Source organism: Arachis hypogaea, chromosome 2 (genome assembly GCF_003086295.3).
Source record: "Arachis hypogaea cultivar Tifrunner chromosome 2, arahy.Tifrunner.gnm2.J5K5, whole genome shotgun sequence".
NCBI classification, from domain to species: Eukaryota; Viridiplantae; Streptophyta; class Magnoliopsida; order Fabales; family Fabaceae; genus Arachis; species Arachis hypogaea.
Window position 1 is genome coordinate 59,417,510 of NC_092037.1, and position 18,084 is coordinate 59,435,593.

At 33.6% G+C, this 18,084-nt stretch overlaps 1 protein-coding gene across 3 annotated transcripts; it reads right to left on the minus strand.

The window, feature by feature from the left end:
• Window positions 1–13,747: 13,747 nt before the first annotated feature.
• Window positions 13,748–17,849, minus strand: LOC112745014 (probable mediator of RNA polymerase II transcription subunit 26b). Of its 3 annotated transcripts, none has more exons than XM_025794839.3 (10): window positions 17,492–17,849; window positions 16,569–17,142; window positions 16,102–16,170; window positions 15,873–15,955; window positions 15,382–15,434; window positions 15,158–15,282; window positions 15,028–15,055; window positions 14,608–14,912; window positions 14,436–14,526; window positions 13,748–14,188 (listed from the first exon to the last, which is right to left on the minus strand). In XM_025794839.3, the coding sequence occupies exons 2-10, from the start codon at window positions 17,034–17,036 to the stop codon at window positions 14,064–14,066; spliced, it is 1,347 nt and encodes a 448-aa protein (XP_025650624.1). In that variant the 5' UTR covers window positions 17,037–17,142; window positions 17,492–17,849; the 3' UTR covers window positions 13,748–14,063. The 3 variants fall into 3 exon arrangements, with proteins under 3 accessions (XP_025650624.1, XP_072074180.1, XP_025650615.1); XM_072218079.1 differs by having other exon boundaries at window positions 16,569–17,056; window positions 17,492–17,704; XM_025794830.3 differs by lacking the exon at window positions 17,492–17,849 and having other exon boundaries at window positions 16,569–17,430.
• Window positions 17,850–18,084: the final 235 nt, after the last annotated feature.

Sequence of the window (18,084 nt, forward strand, 5' to 3'; positions counted from 1 at the left end):
TTAGTTGGCCATTCAACCAATGGGGCATAGATATCCTCGGTCCTTTCCCCACAGCATCTGGTCAGGTAAAATTCCTTGTGGTAGCAATTGATTATTTTTCCAAATGGATAGAGGCACAACCTCTAGCCAAGATTACGTCACAACAAATGCTTTTCTTTGTTTGGAAATATATTATTTGTCGATTCGGCATTCCTCGGCACATTATCACAGATAATGGTCGCCAGTTTGCCGATCAAAAATTCACATCTTTCTTGCAAAACTTGAAAATCAAACAACATTTCTCATCAGTAGAGCACCCACAAACAAATGGGTTAGCTGAAGCCGCAAATAAAGTAATACTACATGCTCTAAGCAAAAAATTGAATGATACAAAAGGCCTCTGGGCCGAGCTTATCCCCGAGATCATATGGGGATACAATACAATAATTCACTCAACCACAAAGGAGACACCTTTTCGTTTAGTCTACGGTTCAGACACAATGATACCAGTGGAGATCTCCCAATCCTCACTACGCACTAAATTGGCCGACCAAACTACACAAGACATAGCTCGCCAATCTAATCTCGACCTCGCAGAAGAAATAAGATCATCAACGGCAGCCAAACATCTGGCCATGCAACAGCACATAGCTCGAAGATATAACAAGAGACTTCAGCTAAGGTCTTTCCAAATCCACAACCTTGTCCTCAGAAAAACAGAACAAGCTAGGAAACCATCCGCACATGGTAAATTATTAGCTAATTGGGAAGGACCCTACCGAATCACAGAAGTCATCGGCAACGGAGCCTACCAACTACAAACCTTAGAGGGTAAAGATCTCCCTAATACTTGGAATGTATCTTCCTTAAAATTATATTACAGTTAATACCAGGGACAGGCAAGTACTCTTTTTCCTACTACCAAGATTTTCTCCCACAAGGGTTTTGCTTGGAGAGGTTTTAACGAGGCTAGCCTACCTGGGCCTTTGACATCAAGGGTTCTTTAATAAATAAACCCCCTACTTTATCAAATCCTTATTTTCTCCATTTCATAGTTCCGCTTCAATCTATAAACATATAATGCCGACTTATACTATCAATTTGACCATTCGGATACTATCAACACTAATCAAATGCTAAAAAAGGTCATTCGGGACCTATCAGTCAATCCGACTACCGACCTTAAAATGGAATTCGATCACTCGGATACAATCAGTCAAACCGACTGCCGACCTTAAAACGGAATCCTATCACTAGAATATAATTAGTCAAACCGACTGCCGACCTTAAAATGGAATCCTATCACTAGGATATAATTAGTCAAACCGACTGCCGACCTTAAAATGGAAATAGATTACTTGGATACAATCACTCAATCCAATTGCCGACCTTAAAACGGAATCCGATAACTCGGATACAATCATTCAATCTGACTGCCGACCTTAAAACAGAACCCGATCACTCGGATACAATCACTCAATCAGGTTGCCGCCCTTAACACGGAATCCAGTAACTCGGATAATATGATTCAATCTAATAACTGATCTAAGTCAGATTGCACTCATTCAAATTTGATCATTTAATCCCTCAAATAACTGATCTCAAAATACTAACTACAATCCGAATCTGATCATTCGGTACATTTCCGATCTTCTATCAAATCATACCACTCAAAATAAACCACTCAAACAGATGTCCGATCAAAACTCGGAAAATAACTTCTCGAAAATTCACGCAAATTACCGCTAACCATTCAAACTCCAAATATTATCAAACAAAACCTATGCCTAATATGCTCAGTCTACTCAACCTTTGTATGCTTCCCCACCAAACAATGGCATTTTACCATCCGCACAATTAACATGTTTACCTTCAGAACCACAGTCACAAAACAAAAATACACTCACATGTTAAACAAACAAACAAACATCATATTATAGTCAAAACATGTAGAAATCGCATGTAAACAGAAACATCCAAGTTTGTTTTTCAGAAGACAGTAGCAAAACATAAGTTACAAACCACAAAAGTCCAACACAAGAGCAACATAGTTTTCAATAAAAAGCAAAACAGAATTACACCAAATTTCTATCAACCATTTTCAGCCTCCCCCTCAGCATCACCATCATCTTCCACCATGGCCCCATCTTGAACGATCTTTCCCAGATCCATCTGAGACAAGTCAACATCGGGGGCTAGAAACTTAGCTTGCTGGCAAGCTCGCTCAAAACCCTCCACAAATGGGTCAAGAATCTCATTTCCCTTCTGTTTTTCAACATCATTCAACTTCGCAGTAACTTCCACTACTTTAGCACTCATGCTAGAAAGATCGGACTCTTTCTTTTTTACATCTTTCACCTCTTTCGAATAATTTTTCCTAATTTCCATCAGCTCCTTCTCCATTTCTGATAACTTGGACTCCAACTCAGCAACTCTCTTACCCTTCAATTCCAGCTCCCCCTTCAAAATCAGATCTTGTTTAAGCTCGGCAACCTTCCGATGCTTCTTCTCTCTACTACGCCCCAAACTGGCAAGCCTAAAACCAACTACCTACAAACAAAGAAAAACAAAACTATCTTCAGCATACCACCCATATATATAGAAAAACAGGAACAAGCTCAAAAATACAAAATACCTGCATATACTGATCTATGGCGACATCACCAACTTCCTCTGCCAATGTTACATTAGACAAATTTTGACATACATCATCTGCAACAGCCATATAGGGAAAGTCTTTCCCCCACAAAGACGACCCATCACTTTAATCGGTAACATCATACAGCCTCTGCTGACTTTTGAAAAAACTTTGAATTTCCTCCATAAGAACTTCACCCGCATCATCTTCAGAACATTCAGATAAATCAACAACACTTGCCTTCCTTTTCTTCAAAATAACTTTTCTTCTCCCCGGCTTCGGCTGATTAACTTCACCAACACCCACAGCCGTTTCTACTTTGGAAGTAGAACCCTCTTTATCAACATTTTTACTCTTCACCTAAGCTCTCAGAGTAGAAGCCGACACCCCTGGATACTTTCCACCTGAAATTACAAAAATCGAAAACATTAAAGCTATACTCCAAATTCCATTAAACAACAATACCAATAAAACTCACCTAAGTATTCTATCACAGCCTGCCTATCCTCCTCCCATTTTAGCAAATCAAACACCGACAACAACTCCTTTCGAACAATAACCTCCACCAAATACTCAATGATACATTCATTCCTTACGCTAATGATTTCTGGCCCCAAAATGTTTTGAGGCTCCGAACACCACGAAAGTGGAAATCTCTCCCCTAAGTACTCATTAACGTAAAATGGAAACTGCCCTTCAGCACTACTAACCTTCAAATACATCTCCTTAAAATCCTTGAAGGACGACTTATACAGCTTAAAAATATCAAACCCTGGAGAGCTATTCAAATTCACCCACCCCCCTTTCCAAACACCTTTTGCTTGAAATAAAGAAAAGAATAACTCCACAGATGGAACCTCCTCCAAAAAATCCATCAAAATTTCAAAACCTCGCAAAAATGCCCATCCATTAGGATGAAGTTGCGAGGGAGCACAGTTAAGTTGCCTCAAGACCTGACTCTCAAAATCACTAAACGGCAACCCCACCTTCAATTCTTCCAGCACACAACTATACATATAGAAGAACTAAAAACCTTCCCTCCTATGAAAAATACGATCGCTAAGAACACAAGGACGCAACTCAAATAAAATACCAGAACCACCCCTTGCTATTTTATTCTTATCAATCTCCTTCATAGATTCTTCATCCAAGAACAGTGAGCATCGTTTCCTCACATCATCACTCACCCGATCATATGACCAATAAACTTTATCTTTTTTCTCTCTCTCAAAACCCATTTGAAAAATAACACGAAGAGGAAGAATGGAAGTTACAGAGATGAAGAGAAGAAAAGCGTACCTCTTTTACTCATTCTTTTTCTCCTCATGCAACTGACACATATACAAACCTTGAACCAACCACAAAAAACCCTTGGACTCCAAAAAATTATTAACTTCCCACTAAAAATGGTTCCCAAAACCAACACAATCAGTCACATCAAAGGCCATCACAACCATTGGGAACACGCACTGTCTACGCCATGCATTCAATTTTTCTCTCTCCTAATTATGACACTACTTAGCATTAAAATTTGTTTAACAAAGTATCTTGAACTGGGGCTCCTAGACCACATCAAATGCTGAGTTATGCACCAACTCAAATAACTGACCTATTCATTAAAAAGCTCAACCTGCTTCATTAAACACAATTTCCAGGCCAAGCTTGGAGGCTATGATCCGGCCGTTACAAATCCAACATCATAAATCGGCATTATCATTCATAACTCGGCATTATTCACGTTATTATTCAGAAAGCTGGCGTTACAATTTGGCATTACAGTTATTGATCGGCATTAACGTCATTAATCGGCCACTTACGTTATAACTCGGCTCAACGGACTACTTTCCAAATGTGAAACGTCCAACCTAGTTATTGCTCTTCAATACAGGTAATAAAGCAAGAACATAACCGACTTGCACAAAGCCACCCATAAAAAGGTATGATCTTCCATCCTAAAAGATACATTGAATTCTCAATACTGACTTAATTTTTGGAGTGCCTTTGCAGGTACACTCCCCCCTGTTTCTTGCTCAAAGCTCTATGCAATTGGACCCTCTCTTGGAGTAAAGTTCGGATTACCATAAAGTTCGAAGGTCGGCGCCGAAAATAACAACTCTGCGTCGATTCTCAGAGACCGAGCTCTTTCTCCAGGTATCCATACAAGAACATATATATATATATATATATATATAAACCGCTAAATGAAAAATAAATTATTAAAATAAAATAAGAAAAAAAAAAAAGAAGACAATATATATCAATCACTAAACGGAAAATGCATTATAAAAATAAAATAAGAAAAGAAAAAAGATGAAGAAGAAGTTGGCCGCATTATTAAAAAGCAGAAGACACGCAAGGGAAAAAGAGAAGAATATAAAGGGCGCATGTTTTAAATGTTTGAAATTTTAAAATCAAAATTTTTTAAAGAGTTGATTGTGATTAGTTGCATATAGAATTGGTTCCTTTTTTTTTTTAACCCAAGATGACTTTATCTGATCTTAGTTCAAAAAATGATGGTGTTCATTTTGGTCTAATTCACTAGTTGTTGGGCGCTTTTTTGTTTCATCTACGGGTTTTGCTTAAGGTCTGAACTTGATTTGTCTTTTGGTTCCTAGTTCAATTGATTAATTCACTTTGATGTTCATTGTTCCAAACGATCATATGTATATCTATTATATATTATTAATTTCTTATTGTAATTGAAATCAAATCTTTTTCTCCAAAATTAAAAAGATTTCTCTTTTTCTTTTTTTTTTTTATCTCTCTCATTCCTTCATTTACTTTATCTCTCTTATATATCATTATCAATAATTAATTATAAAATTGACAATCAAAATATACAACATGACATTCTCTAATTGCATTTAAATTAAATTAAAATTAAAATTGAAATACTAAAATTGAAATATAATTATATTATATAATATATTTATATATTACTAACTAATTTAATAACTAAAATGTGTCATATAACACTCTTATTAAAATTTAGAGAAAATATTTCTCTCTAGAATTAATATACATTCTTCTTATATTTTCTTATCTACTACTCTCTCTTTTTTTTTTCTCTCTATCCTTCCCACTCTATATAATTTATAATTCATATTTTATATTAGTAATTTGACAAAGAATTATTCTCCACGTACAAGTGTTTTCCCATATAAGTTATACAAGTCATTTATATTCACGCGTATTCACGTTTTTTTTCGTGTCTCTTCTTCTTCTTCTTCGTAATTTTTCTTTCTCGTTATCGTCGTCATCAACAACACCTCTTCCTCCTCCTCCTCCTTCTTTTTCATTGAAATTTCTTCTCCTTTTTTTTCTCTTTCTCCTTCCTCATCAGTTATCTCGTTGTTGAAGATAATAAATAATTCAGGTTCAGATTGTCAATTGAACCAGAACGAAATTGATTATTGTTTTGAATCTAATCAAGTGGCTAAGGTGTGGTTCAATTTAGAATAAAAAGTATAGCATTAGAGAAAACATTTTTTTGCAGCAAATTTAGGTGTAACAACAAAATATTTGAGTGTAACACGAAGTTATTTGGGTGTATTTTAAGAATTTTTGAGTGTTTTTTTATTTTGATAAGTTCTACATAATTCAAAACTATTCCTCTTCCTCCTTCTCATCTTCTGCTGTTTCTTCTTCTTTTTTATCATCATCACCATCTTTTTCTTTTTTTTTTAATTCATCATTTCCTTTTTATTTTACCTTCTCAAGTTTCTTCTTGTTTTACTCTCTTAATAAGAATAAAAACAAAAAAATCAAACAAAGAAAAAGAAGAAACACATAATGCTACAGAATTACTTGGAAGAGGATGAACTTACATTCATTTAACTAAAAGAAAGAAAGAAATAAGGAAAAAAAGAAGAAGAAAAAACGCAGCATTAGAGAAAATATTTTTCTGATTTTGCAGCAATTTGGATGTAGCACGAAGATATTTGGGTATATTTCGAAAATTTTTGGGTGTATTCTTATTCTGATAAGTTCTGCATAATTCAAAACTCTTCCTCCTCCCCCTCTTCATCTTCTACTGCTTCTTCTTTCTCATCTTCTTATTTCGTTTTCTTATAATTCTTCTTGAGAGAAAAAGTCAAATAAAGAAGAAAAAAATACATAATGTTGCAAAATCAATAGAAAGAGGAGGAGGAAAAAATGCAGCAACAACAACAGTAATAAAAAAACAACTATGAATATGAAACACGTGAAGAAAAAGGAGGAGAAACGCAAAAAAGAAGGAAAAAAAAGAAGGAAGAGGAGGAGAAGGAGGAATGTGAAGAAGAAGAAGAAATGTCTTCCATAATGGTGAGTGAAAGCGCGCTTTGGAAACGGTTGATTGACGCGCGTGTTATCACGCTCCATTGGTGAATGTAGTTTTTGTTAGACTTGACCCAACTTATAAGACTTGTAAGCCAAAAGGACTTATATATGTAGCATAACTCTTAGACAAATTAAAATGTGTCATCAGATATTTTTTCATTATAATTAAAATAAAATTTTTTTCTTAACTTCAAAAATTAACAAACTCACTCTCTCATTCTTATTCTTTATCTTTCTCTCTCTTTTCTCTCATTCTCTATTTTTTTTTCTACTTTTCTGTTCTACAAAAAATAAAATTAACAACAAATATAATTTAAATAAAAAATATTATTATATACATATTCTTTTATTTAGTTTTAAATTTTTACTTATTATCTTTCTAATCTATATTTTTACTTTTTTTCTCTTAAATATTTATTACATATAATTTAGAAAAAATAAGACTAATATTGTAATTAAAAGTTATAATCAAGATTCAATTGTTTTAAAAAAAATTAAGTTAATTTTATACCTATCAATATAATTTTTTTATGCTAATATCTAATTATATTTTTATATATATAGAAAAAATATTATTTTTAAATAACCAGTATAAAAATTAATTATTTCTATTTATTCAACAAATTTAACACCTAATCGAATATAAAAGTATATACATTAAATTTTTTCAGATTTTAGATAATGATTGTTGAAATTAATTATTAAAAAAAAAGTTAAACTCTTTCGTATGAAAATTAGGAGTGGCAAAGCGGGCCGGCCCGCTCCAACCCGTCCCGCCCCACCTAGGCCCGCCTCATAAACGGGGCGGACCAGCCCGCTCCGCCAACTAAAATAGGTTCAAAATGCTAGCCCGCCCCGCTTTATGGCGGATTGGCGGGTTGGCGAGCTAGCCCGCTTGACTCTTTTTTTTTTTTAAAAAAAATTCATTAAAATTAACTAAAAAATAATAATTAAAAAATAAACAATAGTCAAATTATAATATAATTTTTTTACTATTTTTTTTTAATTTTTAACTTCAATAAAATTGTTCAAAATAATATTTGTCAATAAAATCATCTTATTTTTAAAAATAAGTCACATAATTTGAGCATATATACGAAACTGTAAAATAAAATAAATAAAGTTAATAACTAAAAGAAGAATAAAAAAAATGAAAAAAAAGTGTTTAAAAATTCTATAATTATTAATTTTATAATAGTGACTACACTTTTATTTAATAAAAAAAAAGAAAAATAAAAAGTTTCGGCCCGGCGGACCGGCCCGCCCCGCCCCGCCAAAACCCGCCAATTTGGCGGTGCGGGTTTGGCGGGTTTTTATAATTTGGCGGGCTCCAAATTCTAGTCCGACCCGCCTTTTTTAGCGGGTTTAGCGGATCGGCCCGGCGGGCTCGACCCGTTTTGCCACCCCTAATGAAAATAATAACTAAAAAATTTATTATTTAATTTTATTTTTATTTACAAAGGCCCTGATCTTCTTAGCCATGGAGACTTTTGTCCCTTACAATTATTTTGTAAAAATATTTTAATACTATAAATTTTTTGTGTCATAATCTATAATATCAGAATCGATGTAATTTAAAAAATTTATATTCCCGTAACAGTATTATGGGTAAAAATACTAGTAAACAACTAAATGAAAATGCATCATTAAAATAAAATAAGAAAGAACAACAATTACATTTAATATATGCTAATTGCGCTTCAACCTGAATACATTTACATATAATCAAGCAACATGAAGCTTGTTAATGTCATCAACTGGGAATTCTCATTGATTCTTGCGGTTCAAGAAACCTCTCCTGCCTAACCCCTTGTGGCCAAATGTCGTGCTTTTGTTGATTTTTCATTTTTTCTAAATGATTGCCTTAGATATTTTTCGTTGATGTTTTTTCCTATGCCAATAGCTTTTTAAGGTAATTTACTAAAAGTAACGATGTTGTTTAAAGAAAATAAATAATATTCATGAGTAACTGATACTGTAAGTGGTTTCATTGTATGAGTAACTCTAGTGTATGTACATGAGAGTCAATCGCAGATTTTGTTTTTAAGGGAAGTGTTCAACACATTTTTTCAATCAATTCCTCATTATTAACTCTAATGTGCATCAAATTCCATCTCATGTTTTGTTTTTGGTAAATCTTGAATATATATCTTTTATTTTTTTTCAAAGACAAACAAAATCGTACTCAAACAAATAAAACGTATTAAAGTTGTGTAAAATGTGCGGATGAATAAATAAGTTGGTTAATTTTTCTTTTTTCTCTTCTACTCGATATTTGTTGTCAACAACTGCAAAAAAAATGAAAAACAATTTATTTATTTTTGCTAGTGCTGCATCCAAAAATCAAAAGTTAAATCTGCGCGAACTGTTCAAAATTCGTTTTTGCACCAGTGATGGTGAAAATGTAATGTAAAATTTGTAAATCTTCTTATTTCTGTTTAAATGGCAAATAAAATATTTTTTAGTTAAATAAAAGAAAGGCATGGCAAAAGCCTTAGGCAGAGAATTCTGTTTCTCTCTTTTTAATTTGAATACCTTTGAATGGAATGGCTAAAGATGGTTAGTTTTGTATTATTTGTTTTTGATAAAGGTCAGAATTAGTGACGGATCCAAAAAAATTGATTGGTGGAAGCAAAAATATATAGAGATAGAAATATATATATATTAAAAAAATTAGAAACATACATTAATACATACATATATGGTTGAAACTCAGGTGCAGTCGACTTTACGTGAAGTTGATATTTGAGAACTGTTAAATGATTTGATTGATTTGAGTAAATTTTCATCTAACAGCACTCAGATATCAACTTCACGTGAAGTCAACTTCACCTGAGTTTTCACCTACATATATACATATATACGTACATAAATTAATTAACTCGTAAACAATATATTAATTTAAATTATGATAAAAAAAGATAATTTATAATTATTCTCTCTTTATTTTTAACAAGACTAAATGTTATTTTTATATATGTATTCTTAAATAATTATTTAGCTATTTATTATTTCCTACTTAATTGTGATGTTTATTTCTTATAATATTTACGGTACAAAAAAATTTCACTAAAATAATTATTATAGAAAATACCATTTTAATAAAAAAAATATTAATATATAAATAGTATGTTCTTAGTGTTAACTAATATTTAAAAAATATTACTCATAACTAAAGTTACATTTAATTATAAAATTAAGTTTCAACATGATTATTAACTAATTTGCCAGTATAGTGAAGTTAATTATAATTATTTGTTGATTAATTTATTTATTTTTTAAGAAAACATAATCTAATAAGACAAATATATACATCTATATATATTTATTAATTATTTTATAAAATATTTGTGGAGACAAGTGCCCCTCTCTTCAGTCTCCAGTCTCCACCATCTCAGTCCATCTCTGGTTAGAATGTGTGTTATCTTTAGTTTTTATTTGGCAAACGTTACTTTTCTTTGTGAATAAAGAGATACAAGTTTCAAACATGTGAACAATGGATTTGTCTTAATGGCGATAGCCACGGAAGGAAATGAAGAAGTTCGGTAGCGTGCTTGACCTCGAGCATATGGAGTAGTTGCAACAAATACAATTTTGAAGGCAAAGTATTGACACTAGAAGAGATTTAAAAGTTCAATTGATAAATTCTTGTAAAAAGTTTCTGTGCCCTAAGTTCTCACTCACTTCTTGCTCTTTCCTATTTAAGTTTCAATTTGTATATTGGGAATGCCATCCTTCTTTTGCCTTTGACGCCCGATTTTAGATACTTGTATTTCTTTTCTTTTGTTTGAATGAAATGCATCTATTGTCTTGAAAAAAAAAAATAATAAAATTGTCTTAGCTGGAGAAAGTATATTTAGATTATTGGTGCTCTAAATAAAAAAAAAAGTTATAAAATAAAATAGTAAATTACATAAATATCTTCATCTTCTTCTTCTTTTCACATCTTCTAACAACGAATCATTACTATCATCATACTTACTACTACACCACCAACATATATTAGAACCGATTATTATTTCCTTAGACAGAAGCTCCGGCGGACTCATTAGCGGCGGCTCTAACCACTGCTACCCAACAGTGACGGAGCTCTTTCCCTCTCGCTCGTTCTTGACTTGGCAGCACTGGAAGTGGCGAACGGCAACGGCCTCGCAACTTCACAGATAGTGACGGCAAGACGCGGATGTACGACGGCGATGAGAGCGCATGCAAAGGCAGCTCGCGAAGATGACGATGACGGTGGCTCCTCGTAGCAGTTAAGTTTCTTCTTTCAGCTACGTCAGCGGTGACGACAAAAAAGGTGAGGGAAAAAAATAATAGAAAAAGAAGACAAAGGGCAAAAATAAAATTTTGAAATAAAATTATTTGTAAAAATATTTAAATATAAATATAATTATTATATTATTATTAAAAGTTTTAAATCTTAGCCATCGGTTTAAAAATCCAATAATCATGATTTATAAAGAATTTTAGATCATAAAACACCAGACTTATTGAAGAAAGCTCCGTATATGGAGGAGAGAGCATAACGAAAAGTATCACATGTTGGCAAAACTTCTGACTGCGAAATATAGAGGGCTTTGTCTATAATGGAAAAAGTATCTGTTGGATCTTGAAGTTCCATATTAGAATATTCCTTTTTGTGGCTGAAAATGCATCCGTAACTTCTTTCACAATTTCTGATTTTGGCCCATAAAAGTTTATATTTGAAAAACAAGAAATGCGCTCTTTAACTATAAGAATGTAGATATCACGTGGTTACTAGTATTGTAGGGATTAGTCGGCCTTGACCGGACAGTTGGTGCCTGTGTACCTTTCATGTGTCATCTAGGCCTTATGTGCGGGTTCAAAATTTGGGACCATGAATATGTTGAAGCAAAAAATAATGGCGGTAACCACCAAACAAAATGAAAGAGTTCGGAAAGTGGCAATAATGACAGAAGCAGAAGAAAGAACAGAAATAAAGAAGACAAATGTTGATACTGAAAGCTTGACAGAAACAGTGCAAGAAGTGGGTTCAAAGAAACTCTAAAATAGCAGCCATGGTAAGAGAGGAGAGATTCACTCTAAATTTATTAGAGAAAATGATAATGAAAAAAAAAAAAAGAATCGTAAGTGTGCAAAAATTTTAATAAACACTTGTAATCAACCAATACTTCTTTATTCTAGAACTAACTACAATTTCAGTACAAATTTAGGATATTCATTTTCTTAAACAAGGTTTTAGAGAAAAAATAATTGTTTTCCACAAAAAAGTAATTTCAACCCACATAATCTTTTTAATATAACATCATATCATGGTGCTTAAAGCTCCCTAATATTCTTTCCCACCAAAAAAACCTCCAATATAGAGTTGTAAATTGTTAAGAAACTATTGTGACAACTCTAGGTTCTATTTGGATAAATAGATAAATGGATAATGATCTCTTATACGATAAAGATACGAATTCTATCTTCTGTATCAGTGTGAAAACCACATTAGCCAAATCTCTTGAATTTAGTGGAATGATCCTTGCAAATCATAATCTTTTACTGATTAAATAAACGAACAAAAAAATAGTAGTAGAGTATTTAGTCAAAGAAAAACCTATTAAGCCAATGCATGGTCACTACCCACGAACATACAAGACGCATTGTCACTAGTCTCTCAAATAACTAACTTGGGACAAGTTTGTTGAGAACTTTTTCATATTAGGCCACTGGGGTCTAGGGGTAAATTCTCTAAAAATAATTCAAACTTTGTTATATGTTACTAGACACCGGATTCAATGGTCACAGAATGTTTAGACCATTAAATGGTCCCATAACAAAACATAAATTTTAAGTTTTTTTAATAATTGTTAAATAATTTTTATCTAATTTTAATTATAAATTAATTCTTTATATATTATTTAATTATAAAAACAACTTTAGGGTAAATCATATTTGTATCCTTAACGTTTAAATCATCCTATTTATATCCATAACGTTTGTAAAAGTGATTCAATGTTATCCTGCCATCAATTACACATCATGAACGCTTTAGTTTGAGTTTTAAAAATCTTTTCTTGAAGTTAGAATACAAATGTCTGGGATAGAATCAATGATCCACTCCAAAAAATGACTCATCAAAAATTGAAACTAATTCCTACAACATTTATAAAATTCACTTATCTAGGGATATAATTGAATCTAAACACAAATAATGGGTATAATATTAAAATCGAACACATTCAAGTGAGACCTAATTGAGAATGAATACATTCAAGTGAAAATAATTGAAAAATACAATCTGATTTGTTAATATAATTGATAGTAGAATAACATTGAATCACTTTTATAAATGTTAGGGATACAAATAGAACGATTTAAACGTTAGAAACACAAATAGGACTTATCTCAAATGTTAGAGACAAAAACGATACTTTACTAAAAAAAAGTTAAAAATAACATGATATTGATCATACGTCTTTAAGGATTAATTCTCTCTCCCATAGTACGCATGCTATACGACTTTTATAACACTTAAAAAGTGTTGCTTATTAATTTGAAATATAAAAATAAAAATACTATCAAAATATAAAAAAAGTGTAACTTTAATTTAGCAACACTTTTTAAGTACGGATAAATTTGTTTAGCCACCGTAATTATTATAGCTATAGACACCATAAACTCCACCTTTATACAAACTATTTTAACTCACTGAAAACTATAAAAATCATAATGATTTACGCATTAATCCTAACTTAAAGGAATCACACTTGCTTCCCTCACTTTCTAACACTTTTTGTTCTCTTACAGCTAAATAACCAACCATGTGAGTGTAAAAGATGGTGCCAAAGAGTGAACATAGTCATCCTCATTTTATTGCCAAAGAGTGCCTCCTCCAAATCCAATCCCCGGATAAACAAAATTTCTATATATACTCAACACCTTTAATTTAGGAAATAAACTGTTTTTCAGAGTTTACTTCCCTCTCAATCAGATCAGAGATTCAAAACGGCTCTCTGTACAAGTAAGAATATGGTAAACCTGAATTGTGATTTCAAATGGTCAAAGCTTACATACATAGAGCTCTTCTTCCTCCTTTTTTTTTGAACGGGAGAAGCTTATAACAAAAAATGCAGGTTCCCCATTATGCAGATCACTATCTTCGTCCGTTATTCAATTTCCTCTTATGCATTCCAGGCTTCACATGTGGATTCCGGTGTGCAACCGCTTGCTTGGGCAGGTCGTGCAACTCCATAACCTGTACCGTTCGCTGCCTCTTAGCTTCAAGTGAGAATCAAAAGGCAAACTAATCAGTCTATCAATGAACTGAGACTCAGATACATTATGAACATTGATTAATGTTACCCAATAAATTAAAATTAAATTAACTCAAACTCATGTTTCCATACATTGATCAGCCAAAGGATAGATTCTCTATAAAATTAAAATCTATCGGACTGGTCATGAATTCGAATCATTAAGATTAGAGAGAAAATGGAAAATAATTATTGGTAGAGGAATTACAAACCATTTTCAGCTTGTTGATACCGCTCCTGAAGTTTTCTCTTAGCGGCTTCTAGCTTCACTTTCAATGAAGAATCATCCGAAGGCTTGGATTTCTGATAGAGTAGTCATGAATGTCAGAAAATTTTTTTTTTCAAAAAGACAAATTTGATGACCTATGATATTGTTTTCCTTACATCCTGATTACTAGCCTGAGGCTGCTTTGGGATGACACTTGTCTCTATCTTTTGAGGCATCTTCTGTTTCACAGTCCCTTTTATCTGCATGGTAGTTTTTGGCGGCCTGCCAGGGCCAGAGTCAGTGTTTACCAGCTTAGTTAGCTTCACAGTACTCTCATGTTTCATGGCTTGCTGACCCTTAATGTCCGTGTTTGTGTCATTGGCTGAAGCCTGAATTTTCATCTCTACAATATGTTGATTATCCAGCGATGCCCTTCTGCCACTTTCACGGTTCTTGATGAATTCCCCACTCTGTTGAGGATCTGAAATATCGTTTCCATTCATAATCATCAATCTTAAGAAGTGGGGAATTCAAATAAAGAACCGTAGAGCAAAAGCAAGCTAGACTAAGCATGAGAAACGGCAAAGGTAACTCACTTCCATAATCATCCATGCCATCAAAGAACTTTGCATATCATCCGACCGATAGAAGTTGAAGTCAGTCGCAAATTATCAAAACCCTGCCAAACTATAAAGGATAAACAGAGGAAAAAAGACAGGTAAGTACCTGGGAGAGTTCCATTGAACCAGCTTGAGTGGCAAAGAAAGCCCCTTCATCCATGGGAGGTGATGGAAGCCCTTCTTCCTCATCAACTGTAGACGGCTTTACTGAATCTGGGGTACCTTCTGAACCTGCAAATATTTATTAATGAAATTTTAAAGATGAATTAATCTAGAAATCGACGAAGGAGGATATTGAGGACGACATAAAGGCAGATAGATTTTCAATACCTGTGATAGGTGTGGTAGCCTTGACCCACTCATCCACCATAACTTTCCAGCCACTACAATTTTAAATCAATATCTAGAATGTTAGCTTCCTTCATAAATGCAAAATAAGTGGATGAGATGTTACAATATAAGAATGATTTAAATAGAACCGAGATTAGTTATCATGGCTATTTAGCCACCTATCTCCAGATCCTCATTAGACATAAATGAAGATTAAATTTGAGAATAGAAACACATGATTGACCGAGAACTTAAAGCTAAATACAAGCCAAAAGTACCTAGAGATTAAGCATGGAAAAAGTGAAAAGTGTAGTGATTTTCCTTCATATTCCCAAACAATATAACACATAAAAGGAATCCACTAATTGGTATGGAAGAAACCAGTTTGAAGACTTCTCTTTAACCCATTCATAAGAAGAGAAACAGGCTCAATTTTCATCTACTAAATGACCCTAAACATGCCAAGAAAATATAGTGGAACGAATCCATACTCAATAAGTGTCCGTGCAAGTTGGCGAATATCCCTCGAGCCGTGCTTTCGAAGAGGAGTGACAGCCTTACCAATCTCAGTGGCCTGGCAGATTTACCCATTCCAAAAATAAGAGAACTTGATGAAAATGGCAGAACGGAAAAAAAATAAAAAAGCAGCCTGCAAAATCCATGGCATAAATGGAATGCCCACTGAATGGAAGTAAAGGAATTATTCAATCAAATCCAAACCTTCAGAAGATCCACAGTGAGCTCCATCAGCTGAAGCCTCCGCAACGACTCGAATATTACTGAATCAGACTGTTCCAACACAAAGAAACCACCATCAAATCAGGGACCAAAGAACAACAAAGAAGTGTACCTCCATGGAAGAACTAACTGCCATCCAATGAAACCACATTACAGTAATTAATCCAGAAATTTAGATTCCAATAACTCTCATGAACATCATTCAATTACATTGAATGACACAGAATTAATAATTGATGTTAATCATAACCACAAATAAAAGAAAAGCACAGAAAGCTAGGGTTAAGAGTGGCCTTGCTGCCATAGTCACCCAAATTAGCCTTTATCGTTTCTATTCGTTTAGGTCAAAAATTCATACTTCAGTGATTGTCATAAAAATTATCCAAGTAAATTACATAACATAGGAGCAATAATTGAAGTAATAATTAAAAGATCATTCATATATATACCTCTTCTTGAGAATTAAGCAAAACCTGTCTGATCCTGAAGACCTCATCAGCATACAGAGACTGTTCTTCAATCTCATCCGTCAAGGCTTCTGCTTCCCCATAGCTGTAATTGCTCACGATCTGAACATTCACCTCTCCCCTATCATCTCTGCTGCTGTTGACTTTGCTCTCTTTACTCCCACCCGTCTCGACCTCGGACTCACCGCTCCTGCGGCCGCCGCCGCCGCCACCACCACAATCATCTTTGCCGCTGCCTCCATCGACGGCGAGCTCCACTCGGTCACATCCACGGCACCGCGCGAGCCTACAGGAGAAGAGGAGCTCGGCAATGGCGTCACGGCGAAGCCTGAATTCCTTGGGGCAATCGGAAGCGGCCACCGTGATGGCGTTGTCAATGATGCTGAATATGTCGGAATTCGCTTTCCTGAAGTAACTCCTCCAGTGATCCTGTGACGCCGCTGAGTTCATCGTCGTCACGAAGATCGACACTGGATCCAAGGATTTAAAAAAAGAACTCAATCGACTAATCGCCAAATAGTCTCAGAATTGAGAATGTGATGATGCCATTAATATTCTGGATCGGAAGAATTGGAAGGTATTAGATTGATTTTGGATTAAGGTCGTCGAATTATTATTATTATGAATGTTTTTTCTTTAAATGAATCTTTTCGGTCGATGATCAAAATCAAATAAAATAAAATCAAATCAAATCAATGCTTGTAGATGAAATTTTTATAGTTTAGTCTTGAATTTCAATTTTTGTTGGTGTTGCGTTGCGGCAAAGAATGGGATTTGATTTGAGGAATAGATAGGAGAGGGAAGGGATTGTGGATTGCGGCAACAACTCAGAAACAGACAGATTAAATATTATATGATTATTATTATTAATATATTAATATTAATATTAATATTAAAATACATACAACAAAACGTATGTCTTGTGTTGTTTGCTGTTGCTGGTTCGGGTTCTGGCGTTAGCCTAAAACCTCCACAAAGAAGCAAAGACAACCTTGCTCTGGTTAATTAAAATATAAATAAATGAATTAAATTTCAAAGGAAAACGAGAAAACGAAGGTTACGAGAAATAAGCGGTAATTAGGGAAAAGTTGATGACCAAAGCGAAGAAGAAACGTGAGAAGTGATATGAACACGATATATATTTTATATACGTAAATATTTTGTGGTGTAACTATGTGTATGTGGCTGTGGTACTTATCCTTAATTCATCTGGTTGGGGTGTGTGTGCGCGTGTTTGGGTGGGGGAGTATTCATGTCATTTTTGTTTAAATGATGATGGATATTGAATATTGAATAATGGATGGATGCTAGGAGAAAGTTGAGGCGAGAATATTGAAAAGTTGAACCCCACCTTGAAAATGGAGAGATAGCGAAAGGCAAATGTTCAAATTCGTTTTTGAAAGATTATGCGATCTTTATTTTCGTTCTTGAATGAATTTTTTAATTAAATTAGTCCCTAAAAAATAAACTGTTAGTCAAATTAGTCATTCTGTTAATT